Source organism: Neovison vison, chromosome 14, assembly GCF_020171115.1.
Source record: "Neovison vison isolate M4711 chromosome 14, ASM_NN_V1, whole genome shotgun sequence".
In the NCBI taxonomy this organism is placed as follows: domain Eukaryota; kingdom Metazoa; phylum Chordata; class Mammalia; order Carnivora; family Mustelidae; genus Neogale; species Neogale vison.
In genome coordinates, this window is record NC_058104.1 from 17,310,170 (window position 1) to 17,332,881 (window position 22,712).

A 22,712-nucleotide genomic window follows, 5' to 3' on the forward strand; every position below is an offset into this window, starting at 1 on the left:
CACCACCTAGCACCCCCCTGGGCACCCTGGTCTTTTGGCCTGTAGGGGTCCTCCTCATCTCTGACTCACGGCCCCCTCCCGCACCCCCAAGGCCAGCCAGGTGGCATCTGTCTGGCCCTCTCTTCTGCCTCCCTCGTCTACTTTGGAGGACCTCGGTGATAATGTCGAGCCCCCCAGGATACTCAACAGTAACCCACTATCCCGAGGCCCGCTGAGTCACAGCCTTACTTCCATCCCCCCGCGCTAGCGCCTTGGAGGGAGGCATCACAGTCCAAAGGCCAGTACTCAGGGCTGTGAGGTGCTGTGCTCTCTCTGCTGGCCCTTTCTGATGCCCCTGCCAGGTGCCCTGTAACAAAACTCTGCCAGTGAGACAGGCCTGGGAGGAGTGACCGACTGGGGGTGAGGATCCCAGTCCAGAGCCCAGCCTGCCATGGGGAGCCTGAGGAAGGAGCGGGCACAGCCTCAGGCGAGCAGAGGACAGACGGGCACATGGGCACAAGCACCCTTGTTCATAAAATACGGGGACCATTAAGATATGCAACATCTCTATCACGGAAAGGCCAGCAGGTTCTGTCCCAGCCCCTAGAAGACAGAAGCAGTACGGCCCCCCCACCTCAACACAGGGGCACCCACGGCTCCCTCCGGCTCCAGACGTTTATGGCTACAACAGCAGTGGCTGCCAAGCATGTGCTGTGTCCCTGGCCTGCGTCCCTGCCACGGCTCAGCCCTCTGTGTGTGCTTCAGACTGGTGTGGACTAATGAGTCCTCCACATAAAAAGACGTGGACCCTGGTCATCGGCTGGAATGTTTTCCTTAGGCTCCTACTTGGTTTTCCTTTTTAGACAAATTTCGAATTTGTACCTAGTGAAAGGGTCCTCACGAACAGGTGGGTGGTCTCTCCTGCTGCAGGACCCAGGCACTGGCCATGGTCTCTAAACACTGGCTGCTGCCTCCCTTCCTCCTGCCCACCAACCCAGCTGCCTGGTGCTCCTCTCAGGACATTCCTGGTTCTTTCCACCAAAACGTGAACATACTCTACTTTCTGCAGACGGTGGGATCCTGTGTTCTCTGTAACACCCTGCTGCCGCCCAGGACCCACGGAGGGGGCCCTGCTCACCCCCAGCTCTGTCCGAGGAGGGCAGCCGGGCTTTGGAGGAGACACACATGCTGCTGCCTTCCCAGGCCTCATGGGACAGACCAACACATTCGCTGAGGGGCACAGTTAGCCAGGAGCCAGCTTCTGCCAGCGGCCCGCTCACGCAGTCAGACAATTGCTCCAGGACTACAGAGCCCCCGAAGCCCGTACGAGTGCACATAGCCAAGGCCAGGGAGGGAAGGGAAGCGTGAGGCCGACCCCACAGACATGATGCCAACTGCAGCCTCTCCGAGACTGAGACGCAGGTTTCCTTTGGGACCACACGACCTCGGGAGGCGGAGAAGTGCCTCTGCGGACTTGGGAGTGTTTTAACCCATCAGAGCGAGCTTTCCCTCGACATGGAAGAAGACCAAACAGCCCTAAAGAGATACTTCTGCAGAGAGAAGCAAGGTGAGGGTTCCCCGTGACCACCCCTGTCAGCAGCCCAGGCCAGGGGCATGGCCGTGGCTTCTCACCAGGTTCTCCACCGTCGGGGGCCGCTGGTTCCCTTGGTCCTGGGTTTGGGAAAAGTGGGAAGAGTGAAGTGGTGTGCCACCCCTCTGTCTCTTTCAGGAAAAAGGAGCCTGTTTCTGTCCACATGTAGTTCCTCCGTGTGTAGCTGAACCGTAAGTGGTACTTCACCTACAGGAACAAAGAGAAAACCGCCTGCTCTGACAGAGAAACAAACGTTGTGTCCAAGGAGAGACAGGTTAGGGGCTCGTCACAGTGACCTCCCCACCCCCGCAACCCCCCACAAGGTCCACGGGGTCCCTGAGCATCACACCAACAGCCCTGCCCTGGGCGGGGACAGGGAGCCCTGCGGTGCGTCCCCCGGGTGTTCTCACCAGCCCCATCTTGCCGTCTACCTCCAGGAACTCTGTGCCTGAGGTGTCCCTGATCACCAGGGGAGCGTCCCCAGAATAATACTAGAGGAGCTGCGTTGTTTCCTGGGCTTGATGGCATTAGGCAGGAATACTTCTTGTGTTTTAAATCACTGAAATTCTACTGCTGGAGTCCGCTCCCTTCCCCTCTGCCCACCTGACAGCGCACAGGGGACGCACCGGAGGACTACGGGGTCTGCAGTAGGCGGCTGGCTGCCTTCTCCTGGCTTTCCCAGCAGCATGGGCCCGACGGGCTAGAGCGGCAGCAGGGCGCCCTTGGCAGGGACCCAGCGGGTGATGTGGGCCCCCCGCAGCCAAGCTAGGCGTTGCCCCGCAGGTGGGCCGAGGGGATGGGAAGGGGAGGGGCTCTGTGGGGGGTCCTCACCGCCAGCGGCAGGGGCTCTGCGCTGTGGTTGAAGGTGTGCTCGAACACCACGGCGGCCAGCACGTTGGAGGAACGGTTGTCGTACCTGATGTAGTCCTCAAAGTCCTTCTCGGAGGGAAAGCCGCGAGCTGTGAGGGAGCCGAGAGTTGCCGGAGGGCCTGTTCTACTTGGAAATCAGGCCATTTCACATCATTTTCAGTGAAAGACGGCAAATGTCCAGGTTTCTCTAGGGCTTTGTAACCTTGTCTTCAGAGTGCAGGAGGCTTTTGCGGATGGGGGCAGAGAGACTGGCTGCTGAGGAGACGGAAGGCACCCGCCATCGGGGGGCGGGGTTTCTGGGGAAAGCTGGGGGCAGGGCTGGTCCACACCCTCCAGGGTGGCCTCCCTGCATGGGGGGGCCTCTGTCTCGGGCCACGTGGGGTGCCTTGAAGATGGGAGTGGACACTAATGTCGTACGTCACATAGTTTCTCTGTCACCAGACCCCACACCATGTAAAGGGCTTTCCTGCCATCGCTCCACGAGGGTGGAGAACCTCCCCTGAGCCTTTTCTGCCACGTGGCACTCAATAGACCACAGATGACTTATGCCAAAGAAGAGGCGGGAAAAACATGGACACTTTTTATCCTGGAAGCAAAGCGCGAGGCCAGGGGACAGACAGCTGTGTGTACCAGACATGTCGCTCAACGTGCTTCCCAATGCCTTTTTCTAGAACCATCCCCCCAAAAGCACATCCCAGGAAGGGTTCTGGGATGACCCATGGAATTCCAGAGCTGTCCCCACCATGAACTAGGGGCAACTCCAGAGCCCGTGACGATCTAGCGGTCGCCTATGTGGCTCCACTTGGCCCTCACAAGCCTGGTGCCATTTCATAAAGAGTGACCCGGGAGGGGCACCTGGGTGGCTCAGTGGGTTAAAGCCTCTGCCTTTGGCCTGGGTCATGATCTCAGGGTTCTGGGATCGAGCCCCGCGTTGGGCTCTCTGCTCCATGGGGAGCCTGCTTCCCCCTCTCTCTGCCTGCCTCTCTGTCTACTTGTGATCTCTCTCTCTGTCAAATAAACAAAATCTTAAAAAAAAAAAAAAAAAAAAAAAAAGTGGCCCTCCAACAAGGGCAGATGCTGAGTCTGGCCACCGGCGCTTACCCGGGTTCGCTCCCCCACAGCTGGATGGGACGGAACCCCAAGGACACGTCACCTCTTATGTTGATGACCAGCGCCCTCCGCACCATCTCCGTGATGGTCTTGACGGCGTCGCTCTGGGACGGGACGTAGGCAAGCTCCCAGGCGTCGCCCGGCGGGGGGAAGCTGAAGAACAGGGGCAGCTCCTGGATGGACTGGCCGGGGTAGACGGTGGCATTGGGCACGTTTTCCGACTGGATCTTCAAGCGGAGCCAGATCAGGATCCCCGAGAACAGCAAGGGCAGGAAGAGCTCCAGGACGGTCACCAGGACCTTGCGCTTCTAGAAGAGGAAGGGGAGGCTCTGGCTCAGGGAGCACAAGGCCGGGGGGTGGGGGGGTGCTGGGCTGGGCCCGCCCTCGGGACGCCCTTCCTAGGACCCGGCCACACCAGGGCGCGTGTCTATCTGCCCTCAGGACACCCCTCCTGGGGCCCAGGCACACCGGGGCACGCACCTACCTGCACTGTGTAGTTCTTCCAGAGCAGGAGCCCTAGCTGCCGGAGCACAGCCATCTTCGGGCTGCCTGGGAGGCTGGGGAGGCAGCCGCAGTGCACCTGGGGGCCGGGGTGGGAGACCCCCCTTCAGACACAAGGCCTCCTCCTGTGTCCCCACCTCCTGGCTGCCACCAGAGAAAGATACCAGCTCGGCTCCGTCAGCTCACGGAGAAAGTGTGCTCACCTCCTCCCCAGACACACCCTCAGTGACAGGCTCTAGGGGCCACATGCTGCTGGCGGGGCACTCATGCTGCTGTAAACCCACGCAGGCATCCCCTGTGGTCCGGATGAACGTGCTTCCTCCCTGTGCATCGCCCCTCCCCACCAACTGGCCACCTCGGCCACGGCCACGGTCGTGGTGAAAGCAGACTTGGCTGGCAGAGAGCTGCGGGGCGGGGAGGAGAGGCCCAGGAGGGGGCCCTTGCCAGCCGGGCTGACCCACGGACAGGACGTGGTAGGCAGACACATGGGCGGAACGATGGCCCCTGCTCTCCTGCCATGAACTCTCAGGACCAGTTTTTCCTGCTTTAACCATGAGGGCTGGTATGCAGCCCTCCACGTGACAGCAGTCGTTTTCCTCAAGAGGAAATCTGTCCCATATCACGTAGAGGTCTTGTGTTTAAACCTGGCAGAGACAGGTCTCCCGCGTGCGTGAGACACCCACCTGCTGCAGAAGGAGGTGGTCTGAATGAGTTCAGGAAGACCCCACGGTGCCCGGGACACGGCTGCACCGTGGGCCCGAGGCTGCGGGCATGAAGGCTGGGGGCAGACAGGGCCGCGCCCACCCAGGGTGGGCACGTGAGTGGCGGAGGTGGTGGGCCCCTCTCCAGAGAGCTGCTGGTTCCCGACCACACAGAGGCGAGGGCACAGTGTTGGGGAGTGGAGAGAGTCCCCTGGTGCTCACAGTCCTGCAAGGGGGAAGAAGCCTGTGTGATGCACCTGGGAGGGTCAGAGCTCAGCAGCCCCACGCTGTCTGCCAGGCAGGTCAAGGGAGCACGACCCTTAGAGAACACCAGCACGCTGACCGCACGGCCGGCCTAGAGGACCTGCCTTGAGTGAGAGCTCTTCGATTTTTTCCAAAGACCAACTTTACATTTGGACCCAATGGGTTACAAGTCGTTTCCACGGAAGCTCTTTTTAAAATGAAACTCTTGCTTTTTAAGAGAAGATGTGGCCGTCCCTGTCGGATGATAGTTGCTCAGAATTCGCGTTAAAGGGTACTCAGTGAATATTCGTAGAGAACATAACTTTTTTTTTACAAATTAACCTCAAATATGCTTGTAATTAACCAAGTGGTTAAAATGAGAAGAGATTAAAGCTAAAGGAGAATGAAACGTTGTTAAGTAGCCACTTAATAAATGTTCCAAATTCTTCCAAAATTCACAAGGTGCATAAAGTGTCATAAAATCAGCTGTGGACAGTTCATAAACACACAGAAAGTATATAAAAGGATAAAAAGAAATAAGACTCTCGAGGACCTGTGGTTTTAAAAGGTTTCTAGAAGTGGTTCAAGCCAAGAGGGGAAGGCAGTGCCTCCCTCTGGGCCCGCCACCCCCATGATGCGCCCTGGCCTGGCCGGGGTGAACCTTCTTCCTTTCCTGAGAGGGAAATACAAAAAGGTCACAGCTCAAATAAGACCGCTGGTCAGACTTCTGGCAAAGTCTGGCCAGGAAAGGACACATCCCTGTGCTTACTCTCGTCTCTCTGTCCCGAGGAGTGGGGAGGACAGAAAGACAGACCAACTGTGTTCCCAGAGTCCCTATGAGGCCAAGCAGCACCCATGCACTGACCTGGGTCCTGGAAGAGGCTCCTGGCCGTGGTCTCCCTCCGGGGCTATGGCAGGACTGGCCGGAAGGAGGCGGCTCTGTGACCAGGGCCTTGGGGTGGGGCCTGTGGGCCTCTTGAGTGCAGCGGGGTGACGGATGCCTCACGGGACATCAGGAGGGGCCCGGGACTCGCTGGCATGACTCTCCCGGCACCTCTGGGCAAAGGGACGGCGCTAGAGCATAATTTGAAAAATAAACAAAAAAACCTTTTTACCAAGTTAGAAAGTGAGCAGATCGCAAGTGTGTTCCTTGAAACAGAGCAGATCCGACAACAAAGAAATACGGATGCAAGGAAACAGACTGTAGGGGATGGGTCTTTGTTCCCAACTGATACGTGGAAATATGAGGAGCTTTCCCGTTAGACGGGCTCACCCAGCCCTGGCTTCTGCCATCACCACTCTTCTTAAGCACGAAGAAAGGAAGAGGAAGGACCTGGCCCTGGTCACACAGCAAGAAAGTCACGAGCCAGAACACGTTTCTAGCCCTGTGTCATCCGAAAAGTAGTAAACCTTCATAAAATTGTATGCGTCGCTCCCACTGTGTCACGTTAGACATGAACAAGAGAAACTCTTCCCTGCACCCCACCACCTGCGGGGGTACCCCTCAGCCTCCTTCCAGCACCCGGCTGGCTGCCTCGTGTGTGCCAGGCTGCAGCCCAAGTCCCACCGCACGCCTTACCCGCATCTGTTCTGTTTGAGCAGAAAGGAATTTAAAGGCGATTCCCAGAATTACAAAATCTAGACAGTTTTGTGGTTATGAAAGCAAATGTACAACGGGACAGGAAGTTGAAAGTTCCTCAAAACACTTGACATTGAGGTCCAGGGTCTGCAGAAGAAGGGATGACCGCCAGGCAGAGCCAGCCCCGCGCCTCCTACTCTAAGGCAAACACTCAGGAGGGGGCCACTGAGCGGCTGAGGACTTCCCCTCCAGGACTCACTTCACTCCTCTAGGGACAAAGCCAGGAAGGGAAGGGAAAGCTTCCCCCCACCCCCTCCACTCCTAAAAGGCTTGTTTGCTCACTGTTAAAATATTAAACATTACACAAAGTGTGGAGTGTTTCAGTGTTTGCTTTTTAAGTAAACAACTGAACTAGTCCAGAGTGAGTGCGTCCTGTGGCCTGTGGCCTGCTGGTTTCGGGGAGCTCTTGTGGTGACACACAGGATTCCTCCGATGAGGGCTTTTCCAGTAACTTCCATGAGTTCAAGAGGTACGGGTCGTGCCAGCGGGAAGCACCCACAGCCGCCGGGGTACACGCTCAGAGCCCGGACACCTCCACTTCCCCACCAGTGGCTTTTTCATTACTGGCTTGAACCTGTCGTCCACTGTCCATGTGCCCACACCAAACAGGACTTTGTTTCAGCATACAAGGAACAGAGGGGCGTTCATGCTTCTAGAGAAGTTGCACCCAAGGAGGCTCCGAGGCCAGCGAGTGGACATGGACAGGGCCCTGTGCAGGGTACGCACCCTGTTCGGTGACGAGTTCCCGTCACATCCTAAGCTCAGTGCATCTCCTTCCAGGGACGCCTGAGTCTGTCCAGGCCTGGAGGATGGCATGGGGTCTCCACGACCTCACGGTCCCACATGAGGGGTCTCCACAAAGCCAGGCCTCCACACATCACGCGGCGGCAGACAAGCCCAGCTCTGCCCTCTTTCCACGGACGTGGAATAGAGGTAGGGCCTTACGGGTGGCGCTGGCCAGGCCTTGGTGCTTTTCCTGAGGACTGAGATTGGTGAGGACCCCGTTCAGCTGGGAAAGCATTTCCTTATCGACCCAGGGAGTCCACAACAGCGAGTGGTAGTAAAGGTCCCTGTGTGTCCACTCCAGATAGGTACTTAACACTTGTGGGTGGAATCTGCGGTCTTCTATGACACGCAAGACAGAAAGGCATTGATTCCTCCCGCAGACACCTGCCCGGTGCCTGCTGTGTGAGAGGTGCTGATGGGGTGGAAATGGAAATCGTAACACACCCAACCCAAGACGCCCACGGGCTGCGAACACGTCCGTGTACCGTGAGTGCTGTAGCCCGAGCCAGAGGAGGCAGCATGAGGTTCTGGAGGACAGAAGGCGTGTGTGTGTGTGCGCGTGTGTGTATGCGCGCACACTTGCGACACGGGGGAGGCTCTGGGAAGGCTCCAGGGAGTGGGCGACACAGGAGACCAATGTCCAGTGTCCTGGTGGCCGGGAGGGGAGGTGAAGAGCATGTGCAGGGAACAGCTGGTGGTTCCGAGCACCTGGTCAGGATGCAGTGGGAAATAAGCCAGAAAGGGAAGCCGACCAAGGCCTTGGATGCTGTGCCAAGAAGGGGGGGGGGCTCCACACGGGCAGTAAAGCTGCTCTCCAGGTGGTTTTTTGGGGTTTGATTGTTTTCCCAGCCCATGATCTCTTCTTTCGGGGGAGGGAATTTGGGAGGGTGCAAAGGAAACATGTGAAAATGTCTATTTCAGTGGATTCTGCACAGGCAAAGTCTAAATACCAGTTCGCGCCGTACAGCATAGGCTGAAAGCGCGTTTACAGAGCGTGGTGCCCGCCAGCGAGGCCCACCCCTGGCCTCCAAGCGGGCTGCGCGACACCATCTGCTGGAGGAGAGGAGTGGTGAGAAACGGCACTCAGAAGTATTTTTCTCCAGAAATGAGGGGGAAGTTGGCTTTACTGATACTCAGTAAGGAGGGACTCTGGCACGCCTGCTGGCTTGTTGGCGGTCACGCACCCTGGCAGGGACAGTGGCCCTCGCCCGCTGGTTTAGTTTAAGCCTCGCACGCATGCCGGACTTCATGGGACGCAGGATAGGATGTTTGGGTGGAATGAAAACACACAAAATCACGGCTAAAGCGTTATGGTACTTCGTAGGGATTTGGGAAGTGACTGTGAATACCCCTGGGGACAGGAGGGGTCACCGGTCATCTTGGGACTTGGAACTTAGGACGGAAATATGTATTTTCTTTCAACGAATGTTCCAGATCTGGAGGTCCTTTTCCTTTCTCTCCACGACCACGGACTGCGGCTGCATCTCCGCTAGCTCATTTCTTTTAAGCCGAAACACTCAATTCTGTGCCTTCAAGAAAAGGCAATGAGTGAGAGTTGCGGCTTTTCGAAATACCCTGGGCTAGGTATAGAGCATTTATGAAACGGGGTGTGCGGAGCCCGGGGGCAGCGCCATCCACAGGCACATGCACATGCACACGCCAAGAGCATCCCAAGGCCAGATGCTCCACCTGCACCAGCAGCCCCTAAACACTTAAACGCTTAGCACCGCCCACCCCCTGCCCCAGCAGCAAGCGCCCTTGCGGGACTGGCGAGGGGGAGTGAATGAAAGCCAAGTCCTGGGCTCCCAGCACAGTCTGTGTGGCTTCAAGAGGGTTGTGGGGTCTACTGGCGACACTGCCAGAACGCGGAACTGAAGTAAACAGAACCCGGAACCAGACCTTCAGACAAGAACTCAGGGTTCACCAGGACTTTATAAATGGGGTCCAGGCTTGCTCACACGGCTTTCTTCGAAAAACAGCATACGGGATGGGGCGCCCAGTTGGTGCCATCGCTGGGGTGTGTGACTCTTGCTCCTGGAGACGTTGAGTTTGAGCCCATAATGGGCATACAGACTTCTTAAAAAAAACTAAAACAGCCTGTGTTTTAATGACTGACCTAGTGGCAGTAATACGTTGGACAAAGTGACCGTGTTCACTTCGCTTCTTGTCCCTTTAAGAGGTCCGTATGTGTGTGTGTTTCTGTGCCCACGATATTTGGTGTGGTAGTACATGGCTTTATTTTATAAATAACTAAATGAAACATATGGGGGTGCAAACTCAAATTCTCTCACACATAGCAGCATGCAAGAAAAAGCTTGTGGACAACATATTTACACAGTGGCCCTTGCACGGATGAGGTGGGAACAAATCCCTGAGGCCTGGTCATGGTCCGGGAGCCCCAGGAGGCTGGGTTCAAGGCTGTGGTCACTTGTATCGGAGGCCCACCCAGAGACCCCGTTTGCTGGCCTTGCGCTCACCACCACCACCTGCCCGGTCCAGGGCTGGGAGAGCTGTCTCCTTGGGGTCATATGGCTCCGAGTTCACAATGAAGCTCCTCACAGGGGCTGGGGGGGGGTGCATTTTTAAGGCAGCGGTGTGGCCCAAGGGAAGCTATGAGGAGAGATTTCCACAAAATCTGTGCCGCCTCCTGCTTTGTTCACCCCAGCTGGAGCCTCGGTCCCACTCCTGTCCTGCAAGCTGCTCTGCCTCTCTGGGTGTAGGAAAGGAGGTAATGAGGCGACTGGAGATCCCTGGGGACAGGTAACCATGGGTTTTTGCAGCAAGCGTATTACTCGGCTCCTGCAAAGGTACCAGTCTGCCTGTTGACTCCAAATCTGAGCCACTCCTGGGGAAGGGGGCTGACACGCCCCATGCTTTCCCAAGGGGGCCTGGGTCTCCTGGGGTTTTGTCTTCTTGCAATATCATTTCCTAGTCCAGTCCCAGTCCTGCTGTGAAGCAGGCCTGGATAACCCCAGCCCAAGGATTCTTCACCCTGGCTGCACAACAGAATCTTCTGTGGGGGGGAATGCTTTAAGACAGAAGCTGACATCAGAGGCCCACCCCCCGAAGATCCTGCGCTCTGGCCTGGTCATGGGACCTGCCCCGGGATGCCGCCACCATGCAGCCAGGGTTGAGACCTTCTGCTCTTGTTGGAAGCCATCCCAACAAGCTGGAAGCAGCTTCTCTGATGTCTCAAGGGGGCACTTGTCTCATTCTGTCTGATGCTACAGTTACTTGTGAATCAATCATTCCCTTTAGCTCTATCCTAAGGTCCCCAAGAGAAGGGACCACATCCAGTTCATCTTTCCATCATGCCCAGAGTCTTGCCCATCCTTCTCCCCTGAGTCCTAGAATGTTTTCTTTCCCCTCCACCGACTCACTAGCAGACAAGTCTACTGTCGTCTTGGGAAGCTGGGCTGGAGAAGAGACAGTCAAGTGGGGAGTCTTCCTGGCCTTCCCGGTTTAGACTAAGTCAGAACAGGTTCCCATGAGACCGGCACATGCACCTTGTAAAGCTAGTGTTTTTTAAAAAGCCCCTGAGCTGATCTCTCCTGTTGCAAACGGCTGTCTCATCAGCATGAGGGGAGATCACCAGAGATGGAACGATGTCATCCTGTGTGCCAAATATGATGACCGAGTGTGCAATTAAAAAAGAAGAAGAAGAGCGAGGAGATTCCCAGGGCATCCATTTTTCTTATTTTCCCTCGATGCAAACTTTCTAGGGGAAAGGGGCCTTGATCTTTTTAAGTTTACCCAAGGCAGCACCCAACTGTTCAGAATTGAATGACACCATTGCTCAGGAGAAAAAAACCAGCCTGACTCACTTGAACCCTGCCCGGGTCCCTGCTCTGTCACGGGCTGTCAGCCACCCATTCAACAAGCGTTTCTCCATCCCCTGTTCTGTGCCAGGCTCAGGCTCTGTTCTGGGAACCCACGCCCTGACCAGACCCAGGCTGGCCAGTAAGTGGGCTCACAGTGCAGCAGGCAGAGGGGTCATCAAACAGAAATACCCGATAAGGCAATGGGCTTTCTTTAGGCCACGTCCAAGGAAGTGAGGCGGGGGATTCTGGTTCGCACACCAAGTGTGCACCAAGTACAGGAGACAGGCCCTGCCCTCATGAGGCTACAGGGTAGTGTGTGAATGCCGGATCCGGTGTAAACGCAAACTCACACTACGGACCCACTGACCACGGACCCCAAAGGTTACTGAGGGCTGTTGCAGGCCTCTCCACCTAGACCAAGCGTCCCCCCCTTTCTGCCCGCCGCTGAGCTCCCACCACGAGCACTGGAGCACTGGCCCCCCCATTCTGCCTCCCCGGAGTGAAGGGCTGGGCGCAGGCCGGACTCCGGGGTGGGAAGCACTCCCACCCACCCGGGAAATCTGCACGAGGGATGAGCCAGCAGCATCCCAGCGGCCCTGTTCTGCGCTCCCGGCCTGGCGGCTGCAAGGCTCTACCGGGCGGGCGCCCCGAGTGCCTGCCTGCCGGACGAATGCCAACAGGGCCACCCTCCCGGCTCGGCACAAAGGGTGCCGCGGCGCGTCCAGCTCCAGGGTTCGCGGAGGAAGCCGCCCGCGGGGAGGGGGACACGCCCAGAGGCTCGGTCGGAGGGCAAGCGTGAGTCAGGGCGGCCTGGCGCTGCGGCCCCGCCGAGGTGCACCTGTCGGGCGGGGCGGGGCGGCGCGCGGGAGAGAGGGTGGGGGGCCCGGGGCAGGCCGGTCAAGCGGGGTGCGGCCGCGGGGGCAGGACGGCCGGGAGGAGGGCGGCCCGGAGCCGCGAGCCCCGGGAGCAAGCGAGCGCGCGCGGCGGGTCCCGGCGGCACTCACCGACCCTCGGCGCCAGGGCGGCGGCGGCCGGCGCGCTGCCCTCTCGCGGGGTCCCCTGCCTCGGGCCCGGCTGCGCTCGGCCTCGCGGCGGCGGCGACACCGACGGCCCGTGCTGATAGCAGCTGGGCAGCCAGGCGGGGAGGGGGCGCCTGCAAACAGGAGCGGGTGCTGACCCGGCGGCGCAGGCTCCTGCAGGGGGCGCGCCGGCCGGCTCGCGCGTGCGCAGTGGGCCAGCCCTGCGGGTGCCCGGCCCGCCCGACGCCCCGCCCCGCCGCTCTCCGCCCCGCCCGCGCCTGCGCAGTGCCCCCGCACCGCCGCACCGCCGCACGGCCGGCAGGGGGCGCCGGACCCCAGGGCGGGGCGGGGCTGCTGCATCCACCTGCCCTTTGGAGCGGCTGGAGCAGACGCCTGCCCTAGCGGTTCCCTCTAGCACTGCACTTCTTTGGGCGCGGTCCCCTGTGTCGCGAGGGAGAGCGACTGGCCCCCTCGGACCTGGTGCGGACTGCCGGGCGGCGGGGAGGCCCAGGGGTGCTGGGAGGAGGGTGCGGAACTTTCTAGAAAACGGCCAGGCGGGTTGGAAAGCCCAGCATCCTGCGGTGTGTCCAGGGTCACGGGGCGGAGTTCAGAAGGGCGGGAGGGCCTGGGGGCCATGAGGCCAGGTGGGGGCCACCTGAGCTGGGAGGTCGTGGGTTAGGGTTGCTAAAATCAGAAACAGACGGAGACGAGCCTTGCGGAGCCCCTGAGCGGACAGAGCCGGTCTGGTCCTGGGGCAGAGCTTAAGGTCGCCGTGTTTCGCAGGGCTAGCCTGACCCGGGTCGCTTCTTGCTGGTGCCGCTGCGAACGATAAAACGGGAACCGCGGGCCCGGGTTGGCGGGAGGCGAGCGCCGAGAGGGGCCGCGTTGCACCGAGCGCGCGCCGCGGTCCGGGCTGCCTGCCGCGCCCGGACGCCCCCCGCCCCGCGGGCGGGCCTGCTCTGCCAGCCGTGGTTTGGCGTGTGCACAGTCCGTGTGCCCTGACGAGTCTCAGTGACTCATTGCTTTCACGGGGGCTACTGGGGAGCTCTGCCCGGGCCGGGGCCACCTCAGACGCTAGGGATACGGGTTGGGGGTGGGGGCACCTGCAGCGGAGAGGGGCCTGAAGCTGGGCTGCGGCCACCGTGGGTGGGGGAGAGTCACCTGCTGCGGAGAGGTCACGAGACCAGGCAGGGATCAGGTGGGACCGGAGGGTCCTGAGGCCGGGTTGGGGTCACCTGGGGGTTGGTGAGGTCGCGTGGCAGGGGCGGGGCGGGACTGGGCGAGGGGCCTGGGCTGGAGTCTCGTGGGCGGCAGCGGCGCAGGGCCAGGGCCAACAGTCGCTGCGGGCCGACCCCCTCGGGTCCCCAGCGCCCAGACTGAGCGCCGCGCCAGGGGCCTACGGCTCTGGGATCGTCCCTGTACGCTGGCTGCGTCAGCGCTTCCCGGGGCGCACTTGGGGTGGCCGCACCTGCCGCGCCCCGCACACCTCTGCGACCAGGACGCCGCGGATCCAACCGTAAAGTAATGACCCGAGTAGGGAAGCTTCGGTCCCTGCCACCCCAAGACACTGGATTAGCGATAGAGGGTCTCCCTGTTACCGTCTGAAGCGGTGCTGTTTACCTGGGCTTTTGTTGGCCTCTTTTCCGTCTCCTTCACCAGAAGGTGGGCTCCATGAGGAAAGGGACATGTCTAGCTCACCACAACATCTCAGGGTCCTGGAGTGCCTGGCAGAGAGGAGTCACCCGGTAAATATTTGTTGAATGAGGGGTCAGATGTCCTGGCTTTGCTCTGGACCTGGCCCCTGGACTAGTGCCGGCGTGTCATTTGACAGCTCTGAGCCGCCATCTCCTGTCCCTCAAGTCAGGATGCTAATAGACTAGTAATAGTACCAAACTCAGAAGGATTTTGTTTTCGGGTCAAATGGGAAAAGGAGTAAATGCTTATCCCGATGCCTGACACATAAGCACTAAGGAAGTGGTAGTCCCAGGTGAGCCTAGCGGGGACTTACCAGCCTGGTCTTCACGGAGCAGACAGCCGTGAAGCAAATAAAACCCCCAAACCCAACAATGGAAAACCCAACTGAAAACAGTTATAGTGGAGGTGGAAGAGTGGATTATTAATGTGTGGCGAGCATCTTTTTTTTTTTTCAAGTTTGTAAATTTTTAATCCATGGCACTCAAAAGTGAGAGAATTAAATACAAAGCTAAAATGTGGTAAATCTTCTCACTTCCTCTTCTTTGTGGAATACAGTTTTTCTTCGAGTGGGACAGGGACAATCCCCTCACACACTCTTTCACTTCCTGGGTCAGAGGGTGTTTTACAACATTCGGTCTAATCACATCAATGTCTCGGGACAAATGTTCCATTATGCTCTGGACAGCTGTGGCTGGTGCATAAAAGTCCACCAAGAAATACCCTCCTCTACTGTGCTGCTGGCTGTGGGCGGAAATCTTATAAGGCAGCGCTCGGTCACCCAGATTTTCCAAGTTTCTCACTATCGCCCCTCTGTCCATCAGGGCTTCTAGCGTACGTTTCAAAGCAGCAGCAGTCTCTGGCCGCTGCATGGCTTTCAGGATCAAAGCCAGCTCGTAGCGGGACATGCCCGGTCGCACCGCGCGCGGCTCAGGAGCGAGCCGGCTCCCGGGACGCAGGAGGGGCGGGGACCGCGAGGGCCGGACGGACGGCTGGGCCGGAAGGCTCCTGGGTGGCGAAAGCTGTGGCGAGCATCTTAAAATACCATCTCTCCCCATCGTCGCTCACAGCCCTCACCCCCGCCCCCAGCCCAGGTTTCTGCTCAGAAACTCTATGAACCTCGCTGACCGGAGTCTTCCTCACTCTTTCCTCTTTCAGGAACCAGTCTTTGCCATCTCCAACTCATACTGGTTCCACCTTGCAATTTCCCCACAGCCCTTCTAAACCTGGAAGGGTTCTGCGTGACCCAATCCAGGAATGGAGCGGGGCTGGGTCAGACTTCCCTCAGATGGAAGGTGAAGGTGGGGACCAGGAGGAAGGACTGCACTGACCGAGAGATGCCTACAGAGTAGTGAATGAACATTTGCTCTTGACCTTGTTAGGGTGCTTGTGTGGTAATTATGATTAGTCACCGCAGTCATGAACCTAGAGGGTACAAGGCCACTGGCGAAGGAAGACGTTCTGTGGGAACATTCTAGGCTCCAGACACGTGGTCACAAACGACAGCCCACAAGGGGTGAGCCCTTCGGATGGATCCTCAACAGTCACTCTTTTGCTCAAGGCTCACCAAACCTAGACGGTATAGCTGGTATTCTTCCAAGTGGAGGCCCAGTTAAGGGACATAATTTATCCAAAGTCACACAGTAGATGTGGGACTGGAGCCCAGGTGTTCCGATGTTCGGGCTCCTGGACTCCTGACAGTCTCTGGGAGGTAAATTACTCACACTCACATATTGTGAAAACATACCAGGTCATTCATTACAGGGGATACTCCTTGGGGTTCCCGTGGCTCAGACATTTCTCAAGATTGATGGCAAAAATTAAGGTGATGCTCAAGGAAAACATAGGGCTTTACAAAAGGCAGTAAACCTTGTCATTGCAGAAGTTGGCTGACATATTTAGATATACACTTGTACAGGGGCGCCTGGGTGGTTCAGTGGGTTAAAGCCTCTGCCTTTGGCTTGGGTCGTGATCCCAGGGTCCTGGGATCAAGCCCCGTATTGGGCTCTCTGCTCAGCAGGGAACCTGCTTTCCTCTCTCTCTCTCTGCCTGCCTCTCTGCCCACTTGTGATCTCTGTCTGTCAAATAAATAAATAAAATCTTTAAAAAAGGATATACACTTGTACACCCTCTATGCTTTTTAAAAATGGAACCAATATGTCAGCTCCTGTTTCTTTTGCAAGGACACAAATACTATCTCCCTTTCTATCTGTATCTGTCTGTGCTTATAGATATGTACGTTCTTGTACAGCAGTGCCCACATTGGTGGTATTCAATGCAGAATTTCAGAAGACAGCTTCTCTGATTGTTTCCATAGGAACAATGTTATAATTGGAGGCTTCGTTCTAGACCAAGGACTGTACATATACTCCTTCGTTCAGTGATGGAGAGGCATTAATATTGTAGTGGTTAAAACTGCTTATGGACTCTGGCCATACAGTCTCGAACTGAATCCCAGTCCTTAATGCCTCACGTAACCTCTTCGTGCCTTGGTTCCCTTGCCTAAAGCAGGGAGCACATAGTACTCACTTCATGGGATTGCCGTGAGGATTCAAAGCTTGGAAACATAAGGAATGCTTCAGAAATGCTCGGCACTTAGCAAGGCGCCAGTTCCTAGTTTTGGGGAGGTTTTGAGTAAAGCCTTCTGTAATAATTTGTATATAGGTTTTCTATAAGAGATGTTATTTGTGTCTGTTTGAAAGTAAAAATGCCCATTTTATTTCAGTAACAATTTAGAAATAGGATCATTGAATTGTATGGAAGTGTGTGTTTAGCTTTATAATAAAACGTAAGAAACACACGGCTGCACCATTTTGCATTGCCCCATTGATTTATAAGAGTTCCCGTCGCTCTGTAACTTTGCCATCACTGAAAAAATATTTTTTCCCAGCCATTCGAGTAGTTGGTTGTGGTATTTTATTGTGGTTTGAATTTGCTTTTCCTAGTGACATAATGCTGAACATCTTTTCCTGGGCTTATTTGCCATACATACATCCTCTTCTGGCCAGCATCTTTCGAAATTGGGTGTTAATTTTCTTACTGTTGAGTTTTGAGAGTTTTATATATTCTGGTTAGCGCTCCTTTGTCAGGTAAGCAACTTGCAAATATTTTCCCCCGGTCTGTGCCTTGTTTTCCCACCCTGTTAATCTTTTGCAGAGAAAAAAGTTCTAATTTTAAACTGATTTTTCTTTTATGCTTTTCGTGTCGTATCTCAGGAAGCTTTGTTTAATCCAAGGTCATAGGGATGTTCTCCTGGAGGTTTTTTTTTTGTTTTTTTTTTTTTTAATTCCTAGAAGTTTAAGAGTTTGAGGTTTCGCACTTAGGTCTATGCTGTATTTTGAGCTGATTTTGTATAATGGATTGAGGTATTGATCAAAGGGTTTTTTTTTTCCCCATACATGATACCGTCTGTCCCACCACCCTCTGTTAAAAAGATAATTCTTTTTCCATTGAATTGCACCTTTGTCAAAAATTGACTGTATTGGTGAAACTCTCTTTTTTAACTCTTTTGTTCCACTGGTCTGCGTGTGATTTTAGTCTGGGCTTTGGCACACTCTTTCTGTAAAGGATTGGAGGGCAAATGTTTAAGGCTTTGCATGCCAAGAGGCAAATTTCAGGGTATCATACACATCCTTGTTATATGAGACATTAATTTATATTAATTAAAATTAAAAAGTAATTTAAATTAATAATTACATTAATTTATTATATTTTTTCCAAAAAACTATTTAAGGCATTAATATAATAATTGAATATAACTTTCTCTTTGCAACATAGATCTACTCATGAGAACAACGGAGTTCTTTTTTACGGGTTAATGTATTGCTTTGCCAGGGTTCAAAGATAGTACTCCCTACCATCAGAATCTGTTGTACATGCTTGTCTGTCACTGTGGACCGGTCACAAGATTTTGTGTGTCTCATCTTGACTGTGACTTCAGCTGACTGTCTTCATGGCTTGAAGGCATTGATCGAACCCCGTTAGACTCCTCTTCATAACTTGCCTTGTTGCCCGTAGTGCATTACAGATGAGTCCCAGCTGGCTGAAGGTGAGATGGAGGGTCCTTAATCACATAATTACACCGATTTTAAAATAATGAAAATCTCCGGGGCGCCTGCGTGGCTCAGTGGGTTGGGCCTCTTGCCTTCAGTTCAGGTCAGGATCAGAGGATCCTGGGATCGAGCCACGCATCGGGCTCTCTGCTCCGCGGGGAGCCTGCTTCCTCCTCTTTCTCTCTGCCTGTCTCTGCCTGCTTGTGATTTCTCTCTCTCTCTGTCAAATAAATAAATAAATTCTTTAAGAAATAATGAAAATTTCCTTTGCATGTACACTGAGGTCTGGAAAACACTGCTGGAGCTGTCATCTGAGCTTGGAAGATGTTGCTTGTTTTGTCATCAAAACAATCATACGACAGAAGAAGTCTCACCCAATGGGCACGGTAGAGGCTAAATTCAGAGCTATTCCGTGCTTGGTCGCTGTGGTTGAGGGCAGTTCTCCCAGCCATTGGTTTGTAGGCTGGGCTGCAGTGGGCTGCATTTGCCCACGGGCCATAGTTGTCCTGCCTAGGCTTCAGCTAATTCTATATTGTCTTAGTTAGTGTAGTGTTAATGAGGCAGGAGGTATCCCCCAGTTCTGTTCCTCTTTCAGTATGATTTTGGCTATTTTAGTCCCTTTGCCATTCCGTGGGAATTTTAAAGTCACCTTGTTGATGTCTGTCATTGATACTGTAGAGATTTTGACTGGGATTGCACTGAATCTAAAAATCAGTTTGGGGGAACTGAAGTCTTTGTACCTCCATCTACAGTCCATGAGTATGGTATATCTTCCCATTTATTTCATTTTTAAAAAACTTTCATTAACGTTCTTTCATCTAGATTCTGGACATATTTTGTTGAATGTACTTCTAAGTATTTCATTTTATTGATATTATCACAAATGATGCCTTGAAAAAAACTTTGGTTTTCCGCTTGTTCCTTGCTAGTATATAGAAATACAACTGACTTTTGTATATTGACCTCATCTCCTGGGACCTTGCTGAACTCACCTATCAGTTGTAGAATTTTTTTTTGTAGATTTCTTGGGAAAATCATGACATTTGAGAGTAGAGACACTTTTCTTCTTACATTATTATTATTATTATTATCATTATATGCCTTCCTTGTAATGTTTTTGTCTGGCTTTGGTATCAAGGTAATGCTGATCTCATAATATGAGTTGGGAAGTAGCTTACTTCTTCTACTTCGTGGAAGAGATTGTATAGAATTTGTATCATTTCTTCCTTAGATGTTTGTTAGAATTTGCCGATAAAACCATCTGAGTCATGGTTTCTGACTTGGGATGCTTTTAAATACGAATATAATTTCTTTAGCAGATAAAAGACTTTCAGGCTACCTATTTCCTCTTGAGTGAATTTGGATAGCTTATGTCTTTCCGGGAATTGGTTTCACCTAGGTAGTAGAACATAGAGAAATCAGTACTGTTACTGATAATATTCAGTTAATTTGAAATGTTTTCTTTATCCTGTTCTAAGTTCCCGTGAATACTTTGGTGTATATATAGATTCTTCTTTTTTTTTTATTGAGCTGTTACTGTCCTAGTATGATATTCTTTTAATTAATGAAGTTATATAACAACAAATTTAATAATGTGGATAGTTTCTGGTTGTTATCTGTCCCTTTCAGAATTTTCTTGCCTGATTTCATACTTTTGGACTTCCTGTGGATTTCTGAATCAGTTTTTTAAAAATCTTGTTGAAATCTTTATTGGTGCTATGTAAAATTTGTAGATTTATTTAGGAGAATTAAAATCTTCATACTGACTCTTCCTTTGCAGTGATATGTCTCCCCGGGGACACCTTGATGGCTGGTTGGTTAAGTGTACATCTCTTGATTTTGGCTCAGGTCATGATCTCAGGGATGTTAGATCAAGCCCCATGTTGGGCTGGGCGTGGAGCCTCCTTAAGAGTCTCCCTCTGCCTCTGCCCCTCCACCCCTCTATGCCTCCACTGCTTGCTCTAAGTTCTTAATACTTGTTTATTTATTTGGAAGGGAGAGAGAGAGTGCGCACACGCGTGTGCACAGGTGAATGTGGGGGATGCAGAGAGGGAGACCTGCATGGTCCTGCATTTGTATATGTAATATCAGTATGTTATAAGCAAGCCTTTTCTAAGGTTAAAAAAAGAGAGAGAGATCCAGGAATACATGGTGGATTTTATCAAATGCCTTGTTGGAATTTATTGACACAATAATATGTTTTGAATCTTTTGACCAGTAAATACGGTGCATTACACCAACACATCTCATGATAGTGAAAACAGTGAATCATTCCTGTATTTCTGAGATGGATTTCCCGTTTGTTCATGGTGTTTTATTCCTCTCATGGACCTCATCAAGGGCTTTTCTGTCTTTTCTTCAGTGGGAACGAGTTGTAGTTTTTTTGTTTGGGTGGTGGATTGGTTGGTTTTAAATGCCATCCTTCTCAGAGTTTGGGATCACTGTTATGGTAACAGGTTTTTAAGTACCGGACGTTTTCTTGCTTTACGTTTATAGATCAGATCGAGTAGCATCAGAACAAACTGTTCCTTGCAGTTGAAAACGACTCACCCATTTGAGTTATTACTGCTTGTCCTTCTCTGCAGGCTCTTGAACTTTCTCGATTTCTTCACAGTTTATTTGCAGAAATATTTAGGTTTTTAACAGTCTCTTCCTGGGGGTGCCTGGGTGGCTCCGTGGGTTAAGCCTCTGCCTTCAGCTCTGGTCATGATCTCAGGGTCCTGGGATGGAGCCCCGCGTCGGGCTCCCTGCTTGGTGGGGAGTCTGCTTCCCCCTCTCCCTCTGCCACTCCCCCTGCTCATGCTCTCTCTCTCTCTCTCTCAAATTAATAAATCTTACAAAAACTCATGGAGCCCATCTCCAGCGACGTTTAGTGCTCGCAGCACTGTTTCTTCAGTTCCCGGTGGGCAGCGTCAGAGAGCCTTCTCCCTGAGGAATATGCATCCCTCCATTCTTTCAGCGACGGGAAAACGTCTTCATGGAAGTGAAAATCGCATCGTGGTGGGAGCTAAAAGTCAAAGCGTGTGACCCCGGGAAGCAGAGCGTGAAGGGGAAGGAACTCGTGGCTTTGCTGACCTGCCCTTCTTCACAGGCCCGACCCTACACTCGCTGCGGCCCCGGAACGCCTGGAGTTGTGTGTCCGCACCTACGGAGAGCTCAGCACCTGCCGGCCCGGCTCTTGGGTCTGGCAACTCGGTGGCAGAACAACACAAAACAAAACAAAAAAACAGGTAAAAAAAACACAAAAAAGCAAAAAGCCCCAACTCCCTGCCTTTGTGGGGCATGCATTCTAGAGGGAAATCAGACCAACAGCGCGTTCAGTGGTGTAAATGGGCTACGAAGAACGAACACGGAGGACTGGTGGCATTTCCAAAATTTTAAACAGGGTGGAAGAAAGGCCTCACGGAGATGGCGGCTTTCTGTGGAGGTGATGCCCCAGGGGGGCAAGCTGAAGCCAGTTCTGTCCCCTCTGGGTCACGGCCAGGCCTGCCACAGGCAGAAAGTGGGAGAGGAGAAGAGCTGGGGAGGGCTTCGCACTTCCTCATGCCCCTGCTGGGAAGGGGGGTTTGGGGCCGTGGCGTCACACGGGCTGGGGGCTGGGGCAGGACCAGCCCTGCGCCCACTGCAGAACCCCGGTGCAGGCTGCAGACAGACAGAGGTCACCCCAGTGTCCTGCACTGCAACCCCAAAGAGCCAGCGAGGTCACCCCTGGGGGTGTCAGCCCAGCCGGGGCACAGGGGTGTGGAGAGGTGTGCAGGGGAGGGGCAGCCAGCAGCAAGGCAGGGACAGCACTCTGAAAGCTCCTGGAGGACCGATATCTGCCCGGTTTGCTTCCCAGCCGCTGCTGATGCCTCCTCTCCATGTGAGAATGTGCAGGAATTTAAAACTTCTTCTTTGGAAGAATTTCACCTTAAAGGTGGGTAAGACGCTCGGGGGGCCGTGGGCGTCTCCTGGGGCGGGACTGAATGTTGAAGACAGGTTGGGTTCTAATAATGGAGGAAAGAAAAAAATCAGCTTAGAACAGGGCCCCTTTCTGCAAGTCCGGTCGGTTCCCATTGGAGCTCTGCAAACTGGCCTAGGGGAAGCCTCGGCACCGGGCGACTTAACACGTGCGTCCTGCTTCGGGTGAACACACGCTTTCCTTTCTGCTGCAGAAGCGGAAGCCCCTGGTCGCCGTGCTCGAGGCCCTCGCACCTCTGTTGTTCTCTGCGATCGCCATGTACCTTCGCCTCCACAGTGTGCCCAGGAAATGGCCTCCTTTGAACCACCTCACCGTCAACATCAGTTTGCTGCCAGCGTTCCTCTACTTCCCCACGCAGGCTAAATACCAGCTCGCATACATCCCGTCCCAGAGCGACGCGCTGAGGGCTGTCACGGAGATGGTGCAGGACGCCTTCGACGTTGAGTTTGAAGGTGAGACATGAAGATGGGGGAGGGGCGGGGGGGGCATTTTTCCAAAGTTGGATGCCTTCTCCGGAGGGTGTTCATGGACATGATTCCAAATCGGGGTCTCCAAATCCAAGAAAGTCTGCAGAGGTGGTGGGAGAGTAGCCCGGGGGGCGGGGGGCTCGGATCCTGCAGCCGTGCCCCCGACACTTGAGAGATTCTGAATTAGTGTTCCGACGGGTCTCTCTTTTCCTCCTGACACCTTCTAGTCCCATCTCTGCATGGAGCCAGGGAGATCTCTCAGAGGTCAGCAGGGACTGGC

General features: G+C 54.2%; 2 protein-coding genes and 1 pseudogene across 6 annotated transcripts in view; 1 reads left to right on the forward strand and 2 right to left on the reverse strand.

Annotated features, from left to right (window-relative positions):
- ABCA3 (ATP binding cassette subfamily A member 3) overlaps positions 1-12,284 on the reverse strand; it is a 37,611-nt gene extending 25,327 nt beyond the window's left edge. Inside the window, exons 1-7 of one of the 5 annotated variants that reach the window (XM_044234182.1) lie at positions 12,246-12,284; positions 5,861-6,069; positions 4,735-4,978; positions 4,035-4,130; positions 3,594-3,858; positions 2,402-2,529; positions 1,612-1,777 (exon numbers count right to left, since the gene is read on the reverse strand). In XM_044234182.1, the coding sequence (XP_044090117.1) occupies positions 1,612-1,777; positions 2,402-2,529; positions 3,594-3,858; positions 4,035-4,088 (613 nt within the window). In that variant the 5' untranslated portion in view covers positions 4,089-4,130; positions 4,735-4,978; positions 5,861-6,069; positions 12,246-12,284. The other 4 variants (XM_044234181.1, XM_044234183.1, XM_044234180.1 and 1 more) reach the window with 4 other exon arrangements.
- Positions 12,285-14,395: 2,111 nt separating this feature from the next.
- Positions 14,396-14,899, reverse strand: LOC122895520 (annotated as a pseudogene).
- A 6,949-nt stretch (positions 14,900-21,848) lies between these two features.
- LOC122896062 (ATP-binding cassette sub-family A member 17-like) overlaps positions 21,849-22,712 on the forward strand; it is a 58,176-nt gene continuing 57,312 nt past the window's right edge. Inside the window, exons 1-2 of the mRNA XM_044234002.1 lie at positions 21,849-21,920; positions 22,159-22,417. Of these exons, the coding sequence (XP_044089937.1) occupies positions 21,852-21,920; positions 22,159-22,417 (328 nt within the window). The 5' untranslated portion in view covers positions 21,849-21,851. The remainder of the gene's footprint in view (positions 21,921-22,158; positions 22,418-22,712) is intronic.